Here is a 23,409-nt window from a genome sequence, read left to right as displayed (position 1 = left end):
GTGGTAAATTTTTTTGTTTATCGTCATACAAAAAATGGCTATATATATAATCGTTATATATTTTTTATCGTCTAGTTTCAGTCTTAGGGTATAAAATAAGTATTTCGTACGACTTCTATGAGATATGGGAGTTGAATTGGGAATTGCTGTTATATTTATACAGGCCGTTGTGCATGTTATAGACAATCGCTTTTAATTCAACAAATAGCACACGGCTAGTGTAATGAGTTTTAAATATACCAATTTTTTTTTATATAATTATTACTGTACAAACATTTAAAATTATCAATGACCAATTTAAGCTGTCACATAAATTTTACTTAACATTGTTATCATAAATAAACACTTCAATCCTCGACATTTAAACTACTTCCGTAACCCTAACATACACTTATACCTAGATTTAATTTAGATAAAAAATTAAGTAACATTTGACAGTGTAATACATTAACTAAAAAGTGCCATAAATGCTGCTGACTCATAATATTTAATGGGCGGGCGTAGATAACACCTCGAAGGAGTCACGCGAACTATTTCACCCCACAAGGTATCCTTGTGAACGCTATCAATCCCTGACATTTCGCTCACTTCCGTAACCCTTAAAGCCTTCGCCCCACCACCGGCGCGCGCGCACCGACCGCTCCGAATTCTAGCGTTCACTCCCGCGCACGCGCGCTGAGCTTACGCGCGTCGTCAGTGTATCATGCTTCGGTGGTGAAGTGTCTGTGCTGTGTTGCAAAGACCGTGTTCTGTGCTCCAACATGAGGTCTATTAGCGCTGCGGTGCTGCTCGCACTTGCGGCTATTACAGGTAATGTCATGGGATTTTCAGGATTAAACGATATGGTGCGATAGTAAATAAGGTGTTGCATATAAGCAGTTGAAACTTTAATTAAGTAACTTATGTTAATAAATAGGTAATTTAGAGTGAAAAGATGTAATTGGTATATAGATTTATTTACACATATTTTTATGGCAAAAAAGTTTGTTTCCAAATGAGCTATAAAAAAATCTATTGAAATTATATGTAAATAAACGCAAATACATTATTTTGATTGTACTCTTCAATTAAACAAATATTTTAAATATTTTTATATTAAAATAGATAATTCAATATATATTTCTATCATATAATTGCTATATTGAACGTTTAATAGGCTAATTAAAATTTTTGACAGGTATGTGTTAATATTTTTTACGTAATTGGATTGACAACTACATAATAACACGGCTTATTTCGTTACCTCATAGTCAAATATCATTGTTGAAATCATCATCATGATATCAGTCATTTAAAGTTCACCGTTGCATACAAATCTCTTTAAATAAATCAATTAAATAACTCACTTATAACATAGTATACATCGTATAAATATTACACACTATTTTACATTTATTATTATTTATAAGATTTCACAACCAGGCACATATTTGTTTTTGTTTGTAAACTTGACTTTTGAATTATAATTTTCAATGACGAATATATATAATTAAAAATTAAAATAAATCATAACATACAAGGTTTCTTAAATATTTGTGAACTATATATTATTTAATGATATATGTGTATTTAAAGAGCATTAATGGAAAAATTAAATACTTTCGCATTATTCATTAAAAGGCTTATGCCTCATTTGGTATTTAAATCAAGCCTCCTTCCTTTAACTTTCAATTTCACTAGGCCCATGCTATAAGTAAAAAATGCATATACGGATTGTCAACAGTATTATACATAATTAGTATAACATGACAAGTTGAAATTAAGAATTAGCATTACTTTAATTATTATTTCACTACAAAAATTTGACACAATTTTCACTAAGTAATAATGTAATTCTTAACAAAGATAAATACTTTCCAATAACGTGCCAGTTTGGTTTAGTTATCCAGTTAGCTACTTTCGTTCTCGAAGCGGTGCGTGTTTCATTCTGCACATGCACGGGAAACACCAGCAAAAACCGAGGCCGCCCGACTGTTCTCTTGAGCAATAAACAGTCAAAAGTATTTAGAAAAAGCGTGTTAATAACAGTCAGACATAATATGGCATACTCGTGTTTATGTATTGAACTTTTCGTGTTTATGATTAATTGTAGCAACGCACGTATGGAATATAACAAATTGTACTGTTGGTATTTTATACGGTGAGTTTTTAGAATGTTGCGATACAAATATAGATTAAGTAATATTAATAATTTCATTCATTAAAAAATAACGGTAATTAATATACAACGTTGAACTGATTAGGTAATTATTCATTAGTGTAAATGTACTCCCACGTGGAGTAGACAGCGGTAATTAGAAGTTGTTTGTCATTGCGGTGAATGTGACACAAGATTTTCCTCATTTCGCATAATAAATCGGTATAATCGAATTTGGCAACAAGGAATTTTATATATCTTACATAATTTTGATATAATATGCTTTAAAACGACTTATTACCATTATTGTAGAGGTATACATTTTAGGTACTGACTTCTGTTTCTGTTAGTTGTTGCAATAGTAAATTACTATATATACTATAATAATGTCGCCAATTATTGTAATAACAAATCTATTAGAATTTAGTACTCCCCACAGACTCTTAAAATATGTTAATATGACTACAATACAGCAATCTAGTATAATTGATAGACTAGAGCGAAACCGCAGTAGTTAACTAGTTCCGAATTGTGAATGCGATTGCAACAGTATAATTAGAGGCGATTTTTGCAATCTCCGCTTTGTTTTTGCGTCGAACAGTGGACGCATGCGCGGCTGCCGCAACGTAAATCGCCCGTAACTGCCGCCACCACGCAGTGAAAATCAATAATTCATTTCCCTTTTTCTATTTTAATTTTCACAAATATTTAATTTTAGTAAATGCAAGCGATAGAAATTAAGCAACAATTTTATACACTTATGCTTATACAATTTTATTTGCTTCTACAGTAAGTTTAGATTACCATTTTTTTAATCTTATAAACGCAACCTAGATAGGTTCTCATAGGTACCCATAGCTTTGTAATTAGGTATTCAGGTACTTAGTATATTGAATGAAATTATTTATTTTGGAGCAATAATAGAAATGAGAGTCCCACCGAAACTGATTCTTACGGCTATAACCCAACCCGAATATCGAATTCCACCTCATTTTTGAACAAAACTGAAACTGAATTTCCATATAAAATGTAATGTTCTTGGAAAAATTAAAAGAAATATTATCCCGTCTTTAGCAGACGCGATAACTAATTACGAAACAACCTTTAAAATTGCGGTGATTCAGTCTTCGTAATCATTCATACATTCTTTGCACATTTCCAATATAGAAAGGATTCATGATTGGTAATAAAGAATGACAAAATAAATAAAAAATATAGGCAGAGACAAAAATGTCGAGAAATGCATAAGCCCTTGTTTTTTTAAAATTTACTAGTTGTAATTACATAGTACATACACAACATTAAGTAATTTAAGTTCTATTGACCTAAAATAATAAAATTCCGGGGACCTAAACGCTGGATGATGCTGAAATTAGACCGAAAAAAAAACTGTAACTGTAACATTATTAAAATAAATTATAACATTATACATTATTACCCAATTAGAAAAAATTAAACTTGTTTCAGTTTAATTAACAAAATGATTTTAGACAATACGTTCGTTTCAGTTCTTAAGGCTGAAAAATTACGATTACATACGTTGATATATTTTCTATAGGTCATTAGAATCACGAATTAAATTATATTTTAAGAGAATATGTAAAATAATCTTCTGTATATATAATATGATATAAGAATAGGTAAATAGATAGATGGGTACCTATTCCACTACACACACTTAATAAACTTAGGTAAGTTTGTAAATGCAAGGTAAATTTGTTGAGTAGACAAACTACACAATAGTTCATTCAAAATACCAATAAATCACGGCTATTGGTAGGTACATAGTTTTTATGGTAACATACAGAACATAAGAATGGATATTATTTGCATTGTATTATACAACAATCATGATTTACTTCATACGCTTTTATTACTTCATACACACATATTTGGAAGTATCTTTGTACAATGTTTCCGTAGCATGTAAATTAGTAGCCGTTACCCGCGGCTTATTTGCTTTTATTGACATAAATGTGATAGCTTATGTCCATCTTCGTGATACAATCTACATATTTTTATTTAATTAAGGTTTCTTCAGCGGGTAATTGTGAAAAGGTTATAATTTTCTTAAAAAAAAAAAACGTCTCCGTAAAATCAGAAATAATGGAATCAATCTGAAAACATTTGTAACTTTGTAATAAAAAAGTTTTTTCACATCGGTTTCTAAATGACAAAATTATGAAGTAATAAACATTAAAAAAAATATAGTTGAATTGAGAAGCTTCTTCTGTTTCTAGTGAGTTTCGTTAACTTTTATAATATTTATGTATATATTTAGTTTCATTTACTGACATATTGATTTAATGTTTTATTGAAAATCAATAAAACATTAAAAGTTTTAATTTATTCAGTTTCAATTTATTACGTTTTAATTATAATTTGTATAGTGCGTTGTACCGTAAAATGTTATTAACGATGTTATTGAAATAATACCAATAGAACAAATTAACACGAGCACAGACCATTGTCCGTGGATATAAATAGATATGAAAAAAAATAACTTTATATGATTAAATTTCAAGTTAGGTAATAACACTTAATGTATTTCCTACGGTCTTTTAATTTAGATATTCATAACAGGTAGACTTACAGTTTGTATATTGTTAATATATAATTTAAAGTTAGGTAATATTTACATTCGATATAAGTATTACTTATATTAGAAGTCAGTACTTAGTAAGTGTTCGGAAATCGTATTTCCGCAGTTATATATAATAATCTCGTAATGATGTCGACAGTTCTACTTATTTCTACCACAAGACAAGGTTACATGCAATGTATTCCAATATTACCTATATATATTGGAATATTACATTATAATTGAAAAAATAAAATTTTTATTAAATTTACTTACAACAGCAAACTAAAGTCCTGTTATAAATAGGTTATATAAGTATGATAAAATTTTTACGAACATAATTATTTAACATTATTATTTACAGTACATTTGTTAGACTATAACAAAACTACTACACTTGAAACTAGAACACAGATAATTATAATATTATAGTATATTTGAAACAGTATTATACATAAATTAGTCTGATATTTGCCTGCATAGATATAAAGTTTAATATAAAATTAATCTAATTAATTTATAATTTATTTACATATAACTTGAATAAGAAGTATATTTGGCAAGTATTCATTAGGTAATCCAGATGTCACACAAAAATATAGCGCTATATAAAAATGATATAGACAACCATTTTGCACTAAACATACAATAATCCTTTCTTTAATATAATAAGAAAATGTGAAGTGATATATTTCTCCTAGTTGTGAAACTATTTGGTAAGAGTTAGAAATATTATTAGCGGCGTGTGCGCATAACATGGTCATAATATTGCAATAATGCAAAAGATAAAATCTATGCATTCATTCACCTTGAGTGAATGTACAGTGCACTCCATACTCCATGTATCGCTTAAAATCTTGTCGAGCCATGATCGTATTAAAATATATTATATATTGTACTAGCTGTGTACACTTATTTGAACTATAGAAACACAATACTTCATAGTCAATCTTATAATCATCGTAGGAATTAATATAATATTTTACGGGAGGTGTTACATATGAATGTGAATGGTTATAAAGGCAGAGAAAGACAGAAAAAGAGATGCATGGACTGTGTGAAAGTATGTATATCATAATAAAGAGATGATTGCGAACAGGGATGAATGGAAGATAAAACATATTACGCCGACCCCAAATAAATGAGGTAATGAAGAAGCAGATGATGATGACTTCATAGTCAATCTTACAAGTGACAATTCATCACATAAGGCACCTATTATATTAGTGGTGCATTTTGTTATTATTGTATTATAAGGCCTTAAAGTTTTAGTATTTCGAAAGTCCAAGCTGATTAGACTATATATTTCGTTCTTATACTATTTTTTATTTTTTACTAAGTAGGTATAAAATATCTCTATCCCTTTGCAAAAGTTGAGTAAAACTATATTTAAACCTAATTTATATGTCGTGTTATAGTGAAAAAAGCTTATAAATGAAAAATTCTATTGATATAGTACATGTAATTGTGAACAGATAATCATACAATTATTAATGTTTACTACCCACGAAAAGATTGTCAATTCATAGCAATCAGTATAGCTGAACATTTTCACTAAAATTAATCAAATAAAAATTATTAAATGTTCAATTATTGGAATCGTTGTAAAAATAGGTATTCATATCAGTTATATTGTGAAGCTCTCTTTGTAGAAGATTGGGAGCATAAAAATTTATTTCCAACGAATATAGCACCCAAGCGACGTAATGCCATAATACGAGAACATTTCAGTCATCTAACCTCGATTACCATCTGCATCTGTAACCACAGATAATACAAGAAAGCAATGACGAAAACCGTCTGCCCATTAGTTCCGCACTCGGGTCCGATCTATCAACTTCGCAACACAACATATTTGTATAGCAATACAAGTTACTGCAATTGATACGGATGCTCGTGTTTTCACGAAAACACCACAAAAGTGTTACCTCATACGTATTCAACGATTACCTTGGTATTGTTATGCAAGCATTTTTCCAGTTTGTCATTGAATGTGTATCTAGGGATCGTGAATCGTGATAGTGACAACTTTCGACCGTTGGTCAACTGTTGCATTGCTTTCTTGTAAACTTTTATTGTGAGTAAAAATGTCTGTTGCCATTTTAACGTTACAATAATGCTATCGTTGACATTTACTTTATCTGTTTAATTTTATTTGTAAATAGGATTCTTTCAATTAAAATAAATCCCCTTTGATGAAGTTGATTACCCTCAAATTTATATCAGCTTGATTTTATTGGGATTCAATTTTTTATATACTTTAATATATTAACTATTAATTTCAAGAATAACATGCGCAGATATACTCGATTTAAGTGTTATATTATTAGGATGTGAACTATACCCTGTGGGAATAACAACGCGTACTGCTATATCTCACCCTCCACCCGGAACACCACTTGCAAGCAAACTATTAAACTGAAATAGGTAGAGAGAGGTAGCACGCAGTCGATTTTTTACAAAGATTCCTGTGATCTATCTAGTATTTTGTGTCGTTCTTATTTAATATTTATAATTTGAAATAATTTATTGGTTAACTATCTTGCTTTAACTACATTAATCTAATTCAAGTTACTTTAAATATTCAGTGATAGCTGTAATTATTTTGAGAACACTCACAGGGATTTTACTGGACAAAAATTGGTTTAAATTAAAGTTTACTTAACATATTTTATAGACCCTTAAATATATGATGAAGATAGAAAATGCTTTCTATGATTCGTTGCAACAAAAACGGCCATTCTCATGTTCGTTAGAGACTGACGTCTGGTGTCATTATTACACATCATACAGTGATCTTTTCTCGCGTTCTACATACCGAGTGTATTAAATTTTAATTAAAAGTTACACTAAAATCTTGCAGTACATAAGAATTATTATAATTAAAAATCGGGATATTAATACATAATTACAGAAAAAAATATTACAATAGTTTTAATTAATTTTTATGGGCATTACTTTGATTACCTACATATAATACAATCCCCAGCAACATCGAATCTTTATATAATACAACAGTATCTATAATCTGTGTTATATATTTCTTTACAAAAAGAATTTGAAATGGAACAAACCTACTAGTATAATAATTTCAAATGTAAGAGATTAAAAATAATGACTAATATTTACAAATATTGAAAATATGTATACCTAAATGTGTGCCATCCATATATAATGCTACTCTATTGTATAGAGGTTGGTCTTTGTAACAAGCAAATTGTAATAAACAAATCTTTATAATAATATTCTGAAGTTGATAGTAAATATAATGTATATTTAAATGAACACTTTTGTATTTATTTAGAAATGTTGTAAAACAATATTAAAAATATTTGCAACTTTTGCACGGATTGCACCTCAATCTTCGAAAAGTATGGACAAATATATCTTTAATTATTCACGGTAGCATGTACAATGACATAATGAGTGAACTATGAGTGTAAATGTCGACACATTGACACCCCTAATGACCGCATCAGTCAATACGTCACCGGAGCTAAATACCAAACGGCAATAATGTCGGCCAAGGTCCCAACTGGTCGCAATTTCACAAACATTAGCATTAGTGATTCTACGCGTGTCCACTCCTCTCATTCGGGACCTAAGCGACAAAAGAATTCAACTGTCTTTTCTTTTATGTGGAAAATTTTGGAATGCACCGTTTTTAACATTGGCAGACATTTGGAAGTCAGATGTTGTGTACACTTAATATCTGGGTTACTTATTGTTGCTATGTACTTTTATACCGTTGTGAGTAAACAAGCTGTGGGTCCACCTGGCGCTTGATGGAATGTGGTAACAGTCATCATAGATATAAATAATACCGTGGAAATTCTGTGCGACCCATGACATCTCTTATTAGTCGATATACATATACCATGTCTATTTTCTTTTCTGGAACTGTAATGGCAAACATGAAGTCGGTCTGCCTGGTGGCATCCGTATCCGTAGGTATAGACCTACATGAAGAGAACGACGGACACGACGTCATATTGTGACGCCTCTAGTTCGCCTCTTCCCATTATGCTACGACATTCACTACGACTCAAAAATTATGTCTCCATAACTTGTAATTTCACTGCCTTTCATCCTGTTAGAATAATACTTTGACAACGTATTGTTCAGACTTGGGCGAGAGGTACATTTCATTAATATATCTGAGCCTTCAAACTGAATCACACTTTGATGGGAAACTGCTTAGTGACTGAAATAGGTAACACAGACGTACCCACACAGACGTTTTTATATACAAAGTCTTAGTCGGCACATTTAAAATTTAAAATATGGTAACGGAGGTCCACGCGGCAGTATATCAAGGATGGTGCTTTAATCTTGAAATATTTCTACAAATACCACAATAAATACTCTGTCGGTCAAGGTCTGTTATATTAATTTAAATCAACATAATGGATTTAGAATTTCGAATAAATATAAAGTTTAAAGCGTGGGCGAACTAAAATAGACCTACAATAATGATGTATAAAGAATAAAATTATATAATTTTATTAGACCAATTATATAAACCGTATTTACCATGATTATTTATGAGCTCCTGATGTTCAGATTTTACTAGCGTCCTGGTTACAGGTTGACTAGAGAAGACACTATCACAGATAACATAATATTACATAACACTATTAAATATTAACATTGATATGTATGTCAAAAGTCCTTGGAAAACCAATGACTGTCACTTTTTAATCTTGTTACTCTTGAGTAGGGTTGCCGCCGTTAAAATATTAAATATCGCACGAAGTAAAAAATCTTGTATTTTAGTTCAATTTGACTCTCTAACATCATTATCGTATTTCGACTGAATTTCGTAGAACAAAATCTTGAACAAATTACTTCGAGGTTGAATGCCCATAAAAAAATCCGAAGACCAAAAATGTTCTACTTGAATGAAGATCCTCGTACGATTAGAGCATTTCTGAGCTGGAAATAATTATTACGAGCTGACTGAGCTCATTATATGTATGTACTTAATTATAAATTAAGATCTGAATACCAATTCTTCCATACATTAAAAGAGAACATATTTGAGTATTTTTATTAGGTATTTTCAATTATTTTAACAAATTAACAATGTAATAGATAATAAACAAGTAAGTATACTGAATAACACTCGAATTTGAACATTCATGCAAATAGTGTCTCCATATATATGAGTATAATTCTTTAGTACTTCTGTTTGTCATTTAACTCACATGGTCTTATTTCGCTTTGAAGGCGCTGCTTTGAGGTATCCGTCTTCTTTTTTTTTATTTCTAGTGTACCATTCAGAAAATGTTTAGTATATTTGCGGCGAGCCACTATTACAGGATCAGGCGAGACAAGCCACGCTATATAGCTAGTAATTAAATAAAACTACTAATTGATTTATGTGTTATAAATATTTATATTCAGTATTATTGCAATATTTGCTAGTCGAGTAGTACTATTCAATGAATATACGATACCGTTTGTCAAAATTACGCTTTACGTAATAGGTTAGAATGTGGCAACTATGGTCATTACCATTAAACTCTAGTTTTATGTGGCGAACAAGGTTAATTAACAGTATATGTCATTTAAAATTTATATGGGAATCTCTAAACTAATTAGCTTTATTATAGTAATGTGTAAATAATTTTTCTTCACTATGTGAAATGTGATAAAGATGAGATGATTTTTAAGTAAATAGTACGATTTACTATAGTAACTGGATCCTATGGCGCTGTCCGGGTAAAATGTATCCTACTTCGATACTTAATGTGTTACGAATTATTTTCACGACAAATTTTAGTAATAGCTATTGAAGTATTCAGTCTTGAAACGATAACTAACATATCTTCGCATATATTATTAGTATGCACAAATGTTCTATAAATACGGTCATTTTCAGCGATCCCTATTGTAAAATTATTCAAATGTCATTTTAATGCTCCATAAATTAACTATTTAGCAATAAACCCATACATACATTACGGTAAGTGTTAAAAAAATACTGTTTCGTATCAATTATGCAATTATTACAACGTCGGGCACTTCGCCATGGCGTATATTACTGTTATTGTTTGAAACGTAACGTGTTGCACTTTCACGGTCATGAATGCGGACTTTCTTCGTGTCTGTCCATTGTTTGCCAGGTGTACTATTCCCCTCATTAGTCTACCGAATGATGCAATATCACGTCTCATAATTATTTCGGCTAATCACGACGATGACGTAATTCTACACTTTCAATTGAAACCAAAAGTGCAAATACAGAATACACAAGTGATCATTAGAAATTGAATTAATCAATCGTTTGAATTAAGAGGATGCAATGAAAGTACTGATTTGATAGATGAGTGATTAAAAGTAATAAATAATAATAATAATGGCCCAAAATAATTCAAATGGGCCATACATTCCGAAGCCAAATAAAGCTCATGTTATGAGTGGTAGACAACTGATATAAATACTTATGTACATTTTTTGTACATACATAAGTAGTATATTATTTAAGTGTAGGAAAACATTCAACCAATACACACGAATATAAATGTTTGTACTGTACGAGGAATTTAATCTGCCATCGAAAGTAAGACAGTGTGTTAAACCAGTGTGTATGTATTTTACTTTATAAGACGATAATTATAACTACAAATATAGATTTTATTACGCAAATTAAAAAAGTAAATATATTTTTTAAATTAAAGACAAAGTTATATGAAACTTAGCGATTTTACTGTCTCACCGGTTAAATAACAGAAGTTGAGTGTCTAGAGCAGATTTCACCTTATATGAACAAATATGACTTGTTTGTTGTGCAAAAGTAAATCATCTACGTAGAATTTCTCGTCTGTTATGATTCCTGTTTCTTATATACAACTGCATCGGACTGGCTATGTAAATAAATATTATTCTAAACTCGGTGATAGCTCAGGCTTCCCATCGTCATCATATATTAACGAAGAAAATAATATGCTTCATTCTATTAATTCTGTTACTATTTGATAGCCTCGGTAGTCTAGCAGTTTAGCATGCCATTATACTTCCGAAGGTCGCGGGTTCGATTACTTGCATAGTACAAACATTTGATTTTAATCATGAGTATGATTATTTCTTTCTTCCGGGCTGAGTGTTTTCTATGTATTGTATAATATGTAAATATTTAGAAAAAAATATATCTATCAGGATATATATCAGTTGTCTATAGCCATGACATAAGCTCTGCTTGGCTGACGATGACAAATTGTGTAAATTGTAATGTAAATTGTTCAGGAATAATATTATTATTAAATGATTACTGATAATATGTTATAAAATCTATTGTTTATATTGTAAAACAGATCTAATATAAAGTACATAGACTTTAGTATAGGCAATACAGAAACAATATAAGCCAATTGTAACATAAAAAACATATAATAATTAGTCTGTCTGTACTGGTCTGTACACAGTGAAGTATAGCCGCGTGTAACACTTGCTAATGACTTGTACATCTGTTCGAGTGTTTACTCATCGTATTATGGGATGATCATTTAAATTTACTATGATATGTTATATAATATTTGAAGTGAGGTTGTCAATTTTTGTTTAAACTTATATTGAACACAAACTTGATTTATGAATTACATATATAATTATTATATAAATAATATAATATAAGCTTTTATATATAAGTCCGTTGACCTTCGAATTCCATTATCATACACCGATTAACATCTGCCGGTAATTTTACATTAAATTAAATTACAGGGTACCGTGACTAGATACCGTATTCCTCGGGGATAGCAATGCATGGCCCATACAATGGATGTCACATTTTGATGAGACGTTCTTGGTGGTATTCAAATTTATAGCTGATATTTATCACATACCATGAGATGGGCCGTTAACTTGTTTGTTTTATATAAAAAAAAATACAAATCAAATCGTCGTCATTGATCTTTTATTGCATTAATTTACTAATCAAGATTATAACATAATAGCAGAGAGCGTAGAACTAGTAGACTCATTGTCCCCTCTGAGTTATTGTCTCGTTTATTACTTTCAAATTGTATTATAAACAGCAAGTGTATTAGTTTAATATTTGAGACTTACTATAAATGACTGATAATTTATAGTACATATTTATAGAAATAGGAATCATATTTATTCAAATAAACTCACTACAAGCACTTTGGATTAGTCACATTTTTTTTCTACTAATTTTGAACACAGATTCATCACAAGAAGAATGAGCAAGAAAGTGTAGTGGTGTGGTGTTCTTTTGAATATTTTTTTATATATATAACTTTGACATTATTACTGAAATCCGATGAATATGATGAATATAATACACTAATATTATAATACACTGTTCTAATATAAAGTTTATTCATAGCCTTCCTCCATGATTTTTTTTGTAAATTAAAAGGTGCTCTTGGTCACGCTAGCAATATACGCTCTCTTTAGGTACAATATTAACACAACTTCTTGATTGACATCATAATATTGCATTGTCACCTATCTTATATAATATTATTTAAACTAGATCACTAGGTCTACTGTTGAATCTAATCTCAATATCGATATCAATTCAATCTACTGTTATATGGTACTGTTGAAATGTAATCAATTGGTGCTGAATTTATTGATTACAATATTCGTTTAGTTCATTCAATGACATGTCATTATTGTGCAATACAAGACTTGAAAGTGTTAACAAAGGTAATATCATTGTTAACCTTTTGCAATGATGTTTGGTAGTACTATATGAAAATGTTTGCAAGTGTAATCTTTAAAAATTAATTACAAATTTCTACCCGGACAGAATAGAGTCATATTTGTACCAATTTCGATAAATTTTATCTAATTTAAATACTGATACACATTCATTACAATTTTTGTATCCAGAATGAGTAGACTCAAAATTAAATATTGATATTGATCAAAGAAAATTAGATATTGGTATACATTCATGAATCTATAGAAGTATTATCAAGTAATTTGGCAATTTAATGTCTATGTCCGGAAAATATTGTTTTCCGGACTGGCAAGGCATTACCACTGCCGTCACATGCTGACGTGATTTCCATGTACAAAGGTTACTACTTACCATCAAGTGAAAAGCTGCAACCTAATCTCGGTTGCAGCTTTGTACCTGTTTACTGTTCCATTAAAAAAGGTAAATACATTATAACTGTTTTTTTTTCATAATAATGTTAAATGTTATTACATTACTGCGCCCTTATCGTTTAACCAATTTTAACAATAAAAAAGAAAATGACAAAATAAAAACACTGTTAAACAACTATTAAAAAAATGTAATAGTACGTATTTTATTCATTATTACTATTAATAAATCAGTCAATATTCGAGATTATAATTCTCTTCAAATAATAATGCAATATCAAAGTGCATAACAACTACTAAACTTCGAAACCTACACGTGTATTTGAAATACATTTTAAATACATTACATTAGCTTAGTTTAGCCTCATTAATTATTCTCTAAAGAACTGACGGTCAAATCTGAAACTGTTGACATTGAGATTACGTACCAAATGAATTTAACTTATTAATAAACATCAGCGATCAGATAATTACCACTCGCATTCGGAAGTTAAGAGAGGAAGGTATTTCCTCGTTATTGTTTGATTCTAAGAGATTTATATACTGCAAGTTAATATTAAATAATTAATTTTAACATTTTTGTGTTGTTATATCTAACTTTGTAGTATATTATCGTAGAGCATGTTCTATGTATAATTTATAACATAATAAATACAAGAACAAGGCCTAAAATATTGTAATACCATTTTTTTTTTAATAATCATACGCAAACACAAAAGTATCCAATCTATCAGTTATTTATATACTAGACACAAGTATATAGCAGTAGCAGTAATTATTTCTGTCTATCCAAGTTTTAGTAAACCATTGCAATCATAACAGAAATAGTATGGAAATAATAGTGATAGGTTCATTACCCTACCATAACACGAGTACATAAATTATGTACTCTAGCGAAATATATAGCACATAACTAAATATATGGTCAAATTAGGCCTATTTTTTAATTTTATTGATACAAATGAAATCTATGATATTATTCTTATTAGTTAAACATTCATTTTTCATTGTAAACTTTCATTTTTCATTTAATATTTGTCTACAATTTTTTTTGTTATTTCTTTTCATAATGTAAATAAAAATGAATATTGGAGTTGGATTATTGTAGTATCGGCTCTATATTACTGAATTAGATAAAAAAATCGATACGCAAAATAAAGCACGAACAGGTTTTAGTCTGTTTTAATCTATGTTTGTAGTCTATAGACGATATAGATAAGTAGACGAGTGCTTATTTATATTTTCAATAATTACCAAGCAGTGTAACGTAAGTCGGATGTAATTTCGACACATACATGCAAAGTCAACGAGAAATCGATCTTCGACCGCCAGTATTATGGGAGAAATGTTCGCTTTCGCATTTCACGAACAGCCTTATGTAATTCATGTTTGTCATCTAATTACTTCATAACTATATAACCAGCCAGGAAAGAGCTCTCGTGTTGTTGATAGTGAGTATAAACAGAGACCAGGATGGGTTTGACTTTGATTGTAAATGTAGACGTTTGGAATTTGCATCTGGTAATAAATACACTTTATGGTCAAAATACGATTAAAGTTACGTTTCACCTACGCAGTTTAATGGTAAGCTGTATCTATATAGACCTATAGGTACTAGATACTCTTATAAGTTTATTGTTCAATGTTATAAAGCGTATAATAAACGATCTATTTAAATAAACAAACAGAAGAACATTAGAATATTTTTTAATTAATTAAAAATATTTTTTTTGGCACATAGATATATTTTTAATTTGTTATTGTAAATTTAATATCAACTTGTTAACCCTTACGTTTTTACTCTTGTAGGAGTATTTTACATGACGTAATTCAAATTATTATACACAAAAGAGCCTAATTTGAGTGAAAATAAAAAGAAAACAAAGAAAATGGTAGTGTTGATGAAGCTATGCAGAAATGAGAGCCGTTACCCACACATATACGGTTTAATTATATGTTTGTTTGTGTGTGAGTGTTGCGCCTGCGCCGCCGCGCCGCCGGTGACGGAGTCGCGCTTCGTTTTCACTCGTTACCTAGTGTTGTTTGAAAAGTAGCAATATTGGTCTGACATTAATAGTATCAATACATAACATACTAACAAATAGAAGAGATAATTCAGGCCAGAAAATTATAGAGTAGAATATTTATTTATTATTCTTTATAATTAAACATTACTGTCACAAAAAATAGAATCAGTAGTGATTTCCAATTCGAACGATATTGGATAAAGTCGGCGCACAAATGAAGAAAATCCGCGAAGATATAGTTGAACTGTGATTTTTTTAGTCAATTGAAAGCTAACTAACCTATGGTATTTGTATGACCAATTCAGAATTATTGTTGACGAATAAATGAGAATTAATGTAATCAATTATTATGATAAAAATTATATATTTAATATTTTTTATTGGAATCTTTGATTTAAAGTTATGATCCTTACAATTTCATTATACATAGAGATATAGCGATAAAATGTTAGATTATTATAACAAACTCTACATTAACACATAAATGTAATAGTTTAATAGTTTATAACCATCATTAAACGTACACTGTTTAACTGCGTATCGAATTTTGCAACACTTGGATAATAAAATTGGAAATTATACAATTTTACAGTTAGAGAATCCGGTTGGAACTGGATGCGCCATGCGTACGTAGTGTTCGTATATAATCAATGGACGTTTCGCATATTATTTACTTTCTTTCCAATATGTAATTGCAAACGCCATGGCTTTTATATCCTGTGCAATAAGATTCAAAATTCAGCAAAATTATTTTTCACTTTCGATTTTAGTAACTCTGTTTTAATAATTATAGATTCTATGAACTGGTTATATGCGGGTGTGTGATAAGTGAGGTTGACCTTTATCACTAATTCATCATGAATTTGAATAATGTAACAGAAAATAACTTCTACATAGTATATATATATATATCTTACACATCATCGCAATAAGTAATATATCTTTATTATAATAAACAATCATATAAAAAGTCCGTCCTGTTTGTCTGTCCTGTTGACACTGAACTTGAAATAAACTGAACTATTAATGTAATTAACTTAAATATTACTAACTTAAATTGTCTATGAAAATTATAGGAAAGTAATTATTATGTTCAGTTTATATTCGAATTACAGGTTTTAATATATTTTTTATGGATTATTATAAAGCACAGATATAACGTAACACAATATTTACGTAGTATTTTATTCTAGCTATTCAGGATATATAAATATCATAATACTAAGAAATAGAGTGAAAAAGTGAGAAGAGATAGAAAAAGAGAGAAAAACAAAATTAAATCTTCAGGGCACAACATTTTTGAAAATATCATTATTTTCATGTACTTAAAATGAAATAATGATTATTATTATAATAGAGAGTATAAATTAAATTAGAGTGAAACTCAGTATTCTATCTCGTCTAATTTAGTCGCCAGCGGCTAGCTTTCCAAGTTGTGTGTTCTAGAGGTTTGAAGGGTGAGATGTGGCAGTAAAATTATAGGGTACGAGGGAATTAGTTTTCAAGAATTTATATATGGTCGAAATGGGAGCGAATGATATAACAGCGAAATCTCTTAGCAATCCTTTAAAAGATCTTGGTCTGTCTAGAATTACAGTAAATTCTATACTAGAATGTGTATCTAAAGCTGCAACATAAGCGGTGATGATGAGTGTTGACTTACGTCGTCAATAGGGCTCCTTAAACATACACCCAGGTCCCGGGAAGAATTTCCCGGGACTTATGACCTGGTTCCGATAATAATGTATTTTAGTTAAGACCGCGATGTTTATATATGTATATGGCGACAGTCATCATTTTTCATCGGAGGTCATTAACCTTTTCCAGTTACATAAAAAAATATAGTTCCTTTGCTTAACATGTTTCGTCATGACATTTTAAGATCTATTATTTGGTTTACTAACTCATTTATAAGAATGTTAATTCTGTGATGTTCTTTTGTGTATGTAAGAGTGTATTTTCTCACTATGCAATATATTTGTAACAAACACCAGATATTTCTTAAACTGGGTTGCAGACCAATAGTGAATCATCAATTAGGCTTACCACTGTAAGCAACCTTTTGTTTTGAACTCCCACAGTGGTTGCGATTTTTACATCTGTTGTTTAGTTCTACAAGATAGTTTTATGTCTCTACCTACTCTATTACTATGCTTTGCAAGATAATTATTATTAAACATTATATACTATAATTATTTGGAGGTCTGAATATTAAACGAAATATTGTAAAATGTCTTTGTTTTCCACTAGGTTGTAACAGTTTTATTGATATTTATTTCCGTGGCAAACATAAAAGCCCTGTAGTCATAGTTAATCAATAAGATTTCTAAGACATGTATTACAATATTATATCTGTGTTTAAAACAATATATATATATAAATTTTAGACCAATACAACTATGCATCTTGTATTTAGGTACGATATATCGTAAATATATGTCAAATTGATCTATTACTAGACTGCAATGAATATATTCGATTGCTTGATATATATTTAAATTCTTTGTGATATATTCCAACATATTAAAGCAATGTTTAATTTATTTACAGGTAAATTTCAATGCACGAAGGCAGCTTTCTCCACTAACTGTATCGGTAACTATTAATAAAGAGCATATTTCGTTATTAAACTAATAAGATTCGATGTAGTCATAATCTTATAAAATTTTTTTAGTAACGACTGATTGTTATGTTCACCATACCATTAATTGTCAATAATACCGGTAAACACAGCATTGTTATGGCATTATTAGGATATATATTATTTTTATTCCAATATTAGTTTCAATATATTTAGACATATTATAGAAAAAGTCTAGTTATTTTAATTTTCACTGTACTAAGTCAAAGAACAAATGTATCAAGTTGCTATTTAAGTAATGCAAGCGACGCCTACACGTAACACTTGCCGCTTATTATACAATTAATTATCAAAGAGTCATTTGATTAAGTAACTCAATTATAAGACACATGTTCTCTTAATTGCAGATTAGATATATTTTTTTTATAATCTACCGCCACGGAATGAACACATAGTACATAGTGAAATATTTCAGCCAGTGCTCATTCTGGAATATTCCGTAGAAATATGATAACTTTGAATAATATGTTGTTCTTGATATGGCAATATAAGTATGTTTTTTGATGGTGCTCAAGCTTGTACTCTGCATAGAAGATATATGTAATAATCGGTTCTATTACAGCAATTGAAATTTACGATTAGTAGGTATATTAAAAGTTATCGATCACTAGCTGGCAATAAAACGTCAAAGTATAATTGTTCATTTTAAATAAAACAATATTCTCATATGTTCATGTACCGCAATAAAACAACTACTAAGTAAATATAAGTTAAAATTTAAGTCATATAATAATTCTTTGCAAAAATAGTCATGTTTATTATGATTTTCTAAATAAATATAATACTTATGTATAGTTTAGTACAAGTGATAATGACATACTGCCTAAAATTCCAAGTGAAAGGTCAATGTTGTTTACAATTTATTACTGCAACTAGCGCTATTTTGTTGAAACCTCTAATTGTCTGTATTGACAGCATTAAATTATAAAGTCAATTATTTTGCAATGCAGTGTATGATCATGTTAGTATTGGTGATAACCTTTATACTAACACGTCCTTATGCTATTTTGGCACTTTTTTAAAGATTTAAGTTCATAAGCGAAAGCGATAATTCTAAGGATGGAGCAGTAACTCTTTTTTTACTTATTACTAATGTAATGAAACCCGTGATAATGATTGTTAGATTTTTTATTGTTCGTATGTTAGATTATTATTATCACACTCATTGCAGTAAAAAAACGGCTTAACTAATTTGAATAAGGTTTACACTCATTTATTGAGTTAAGCTTCTTTTATTCTAGGTAATCAAAAAAAATTATACAGATACAGTCAACTAGTATATAATTTAATCAGTTAGAGTATCTTGGGCCTCTTGAAATGATTATTTTTAATTTGATTGGGATTTACTTCTGTACTATGTTTATACTTTGAGGAATAATTTAATTTTAAAATAAAATAAGTAATATTTTAACTAAATGTAAAACAAAATCTTCTGATCTGTACCATTAGTTACTTTTGTAAATAGAGTTTCGCAAGTGGCTACCGCTACTTCAGGCCACCTGAGCAGACTTCTAATCAGTATCAATGACCCTACTATATTTTAGTGTCTTCTACACCGACATAGTATTTTATACTTACAGTCTAGTAGTAGTAAAGACCTTTTTCAGAAATTTCCCTTAAATTTTCTATTTGAAAATACAATATGTACATGTATTTGTTTAAGTACATTGTATGGTTTTCTAAAAATCTTAATTTAAAAATACAACTTAAATTTTGACTAATCACTATGGATTTGTTTCCATATCAATTTTAATTTCCCATTTCAATTTCATTATAATTTGTCTAGAATTTATGAATAAATCACTTGACGTATAAATATTACGAGATATATTCATAAATTACAAATTAACAATATGCCAGCATAAAATAAAATACATATTACATACAGATCACCTTCAGTTTAATGTATGTTTATTTCTTTTATTATCGACGGAAAAAGTGAACGAACAAAATTGTATGTTTATTATTTATTCACACAATATCATCGTATGCTAATTGTCACTCTTGTCTCAGTTGCGAATACGCTAATTCGCTTTCGTAAACGCTAACCAACCTCTAATCACGTTACAGGCTGTCACGGTCAACTACGTAATTGTGTGTATAATACTTTAATGTGTTTATACTATACTATGTACATATATACTAACTGTGCCCGCGACTTGGGAGCGTGAGCAATTTTGATCAAATACAGAAAAATATTAACCCCAAAAATGCTACAAAAACAGTTTTATCACTCTACCTTCAAAAATGACGAATTTCCATACAAACTTACTTCAACTAGTTTATTTTACTCCCTACGGGTAAAATATTTACAAATATTTAGTCATATTTATTTATATTTAATCAATAGCCTAAAAAATAAGTTTCAAGCTTCTGGCTTTAAAAATGACGATATTCACATACAACCTTTCAACCCCTTACAACCGTTATTTCGCATTAAAAAGTAGCCTATGTCCTTTCTCAGGGTTCAGACTACCTGTGTACCAAATTTAATTCAAAAGGGCTTCAGTAGTTTTGGCGTGAAAGGTAGACAGACAGACAGAGTTATTTTCGCAGTTATAATATTAGTAAGTATTAAGTATATACATATACTAGCTGACCCGGCAAACGCTATTTTGCCATAGGAATTAAGTTCATTATTAAAAAATAAGGTTTGATAAGAGAAATAATAATAATGATACAAATTCATTGTCAATATTAAGAATTCAAATAATAACTATGTTTGGTTGATTATTATAAATATGTTACAGTTTTAATTTACGCATAGTGCCACTTGTTTCCGTTGTTTTATTATGCACAGTGTACGTAACGTATCTGAATGTGTCTCACAACTCGAATTATGTATTGTTTCCCTTCCGACTGCGCCCATTCGTTATGACGTTGGATGTAAAAACACATCTGTGAGATAATTCGTGCTTCCTCTACATGCTAGTAGTATGGTCCCAGTGATTAGATGAGAGCGTTTTTGCTCACAAACAGTTTGTTCAGTAGAGGAAGAAATAAACCAATAGTTTTTTATTACTACATTATACAAGTAGCATTAAGGTCGATCTTGGTAGGAAGTAGGCACGGATTATAAATGTAACAAGTTTTAAAATAGGGTTATTATATTAGAATCGAAATATCGGGAGTTTACAAAAACGACAAAAATCCTGTTATAATAGTAGTAAACAATTGTGTAAATTGTGGAAAAACAGTGCTTTTTTATTTTGACTTAAAGAATCCCGATATTTTAACTTACTGTCATTGTGCTTATTGTGCTGCATAACATTTGTACTAATAATCTAATCATTATTTCATAATTGTATAATTTTGTTATGTGATGTTCATTTACTAAAAAGGCTTTTAACTCACATTCTCATATCTTTTATCGATATTTTTAACCACTCACTTTTATTTTTTCTTCCGCTTAAAAAGTGTCAACTCATGTAACATATATTGATATTTTTTATATGTATTTTTGAATGTTCAATGTAAGTAATTATTAAAATGCTACTTATTATCTGGCCTTATTAATTTTAGTGTCATATGGCTTTCCTGCTTGTGGCTCATTTTTAGCAAGGTCGGCAAAGGTCAATAGCATAAACATTAAAGTAAAGTACCTATATAAAAAGTATTAAGTATTTTTTAATGCAATAAAGATAACTTAAAAGGTCAATAATTAAACTGGGGTACTTATAAATCATACATACAGCTCGTAGTAACTGAATTATGTTGCGGTTATAAATAATTACATTACTATTATAAAATACCTAAATGTAATAGAATAATAAAAATTTTATAATATATAGAGTAACAGTAATTATCTTCAATACAAACCAAAATATCTTTATACATGTAGGTCTTATGATATGTTAAATCTACTGTCAGTTCGGTGTACTTTCGAGCTAAAAACTGACAAGAAACTGTCTTATTCTTTTTAAAATGTAAAAATCTTACAAAAATACAGATTCATATTTAAATTAATTTAGTGAGAATATACCTTATTATTCAATGTCACTGATTTAATATCAGTGATATATATTTCTTTTTTATTTTAATTGTGACCGGTTTTAATTTTCACTACCGCTCCCGTTGGTCAATTGCACCAAATTATTTTTAATTCACCACGACTCATTTAATGTAGTTTAACACGATTCTTCATAGTGAACTTATGTAATAATGAAAATTGTCATGATGTAATTTTGTAAATAATGACAGGCTTGTTTCAAAATACTTATAATTATCGTTAAATTGAATGTACGAGTATTTCTGAACCATTATAGATGAAAGTATTAGGATAGAAATAAATGTTCAGAAATAATCCGATAATATTATTATCGAATTTAAAAACTTTAATATTTACTAATAATAATTTAAATTTAATTAAATACAAATATCATTAAGTGTTTATTTATAATTTAAGCAATTCACTTTTGTTGATCTAGTTCAAGAGTTTGCTCTTGAAAATCATTAATAGAATTCTCCAATTTGTCATAAAAATTACATTCTCCAATAATTGCGCGCTATTTCTTTATTAAATTAATAATTTACCGGAACTATTGCCATTATATATGAATGCAAATAAATCAATGCTCACACAATAGAATGTCGTTCTCCCAACAATATCCGTGATATCACAAAATATCGAAGCGTGCCGCTAACGAGTTCATCCATATTTATGAATTGGTCGTCGCCGCCTGTTCGAAAATTCCATTACTGTCATAGTAGAAGTTCTATTAATGTAGTTATGCGTGTGTGTAGACATTTCCTTAGATTATATATTAGCAAAATTAATATTAACCACTTTTCTTTATAATTGTCTTTTAAAATGTACATATTTGTTTTAGTTTTGACATTTTAAGTAATGTTTGTTTTAATAATGTTTTTAATATATAATAATATATAAGTATACTTCTGTATATTGAGATTGAAGTCTTATAAGTATAACATAATTTGT

General features: G+C 29.2%; 1 protein-coding gene across 1 annotated transcript in view; it reads left to right on the top strand.

Annotated features, from left to right (window-relative positions):
* The first annotated feature begins 665 nt into the window (after nt 1-665).
* LOC131849147 (uncharacterized) overlaps nt 666-23,409 on the top strand; it is a 129,365-nt gene continuing 106,621 nt past the window's right edge. Inside the window, exon 1 of the mRNA XM_059199147.1 lies at nt 666-810. Coding sequence (XP_059055130.1) covers nt 762-810 — 49 coding nt within the window. The 5' untranslated portion in view covers nt 666-761. The remainder of the gene's footprint in view (nt 811-23,409) is intronic.

The sequence above is a fragment of the Achroia grisella genome, unplaced genomic scaffold (assembly GCF_030625045.1).
Source record: "Achroia grisella isolate CSIRO2021 unplaced genomic scaffold, CSIRO_AGI_Agris_v1 utg1096, whole genome shotgun sequence".
Taxonomy (NCBI): domain Eukaryota; kingdom Metazoa; phylum Arthropoda; class Insecta; order Lepidoptera; family Pyralidae; genus Achroia; species Achroia grisella.
The sequence above is the reverse complement of the archived record's forward strand: the minus strand, read 5'-3'. Positions and strand labels throughout refer to the sequence as shown.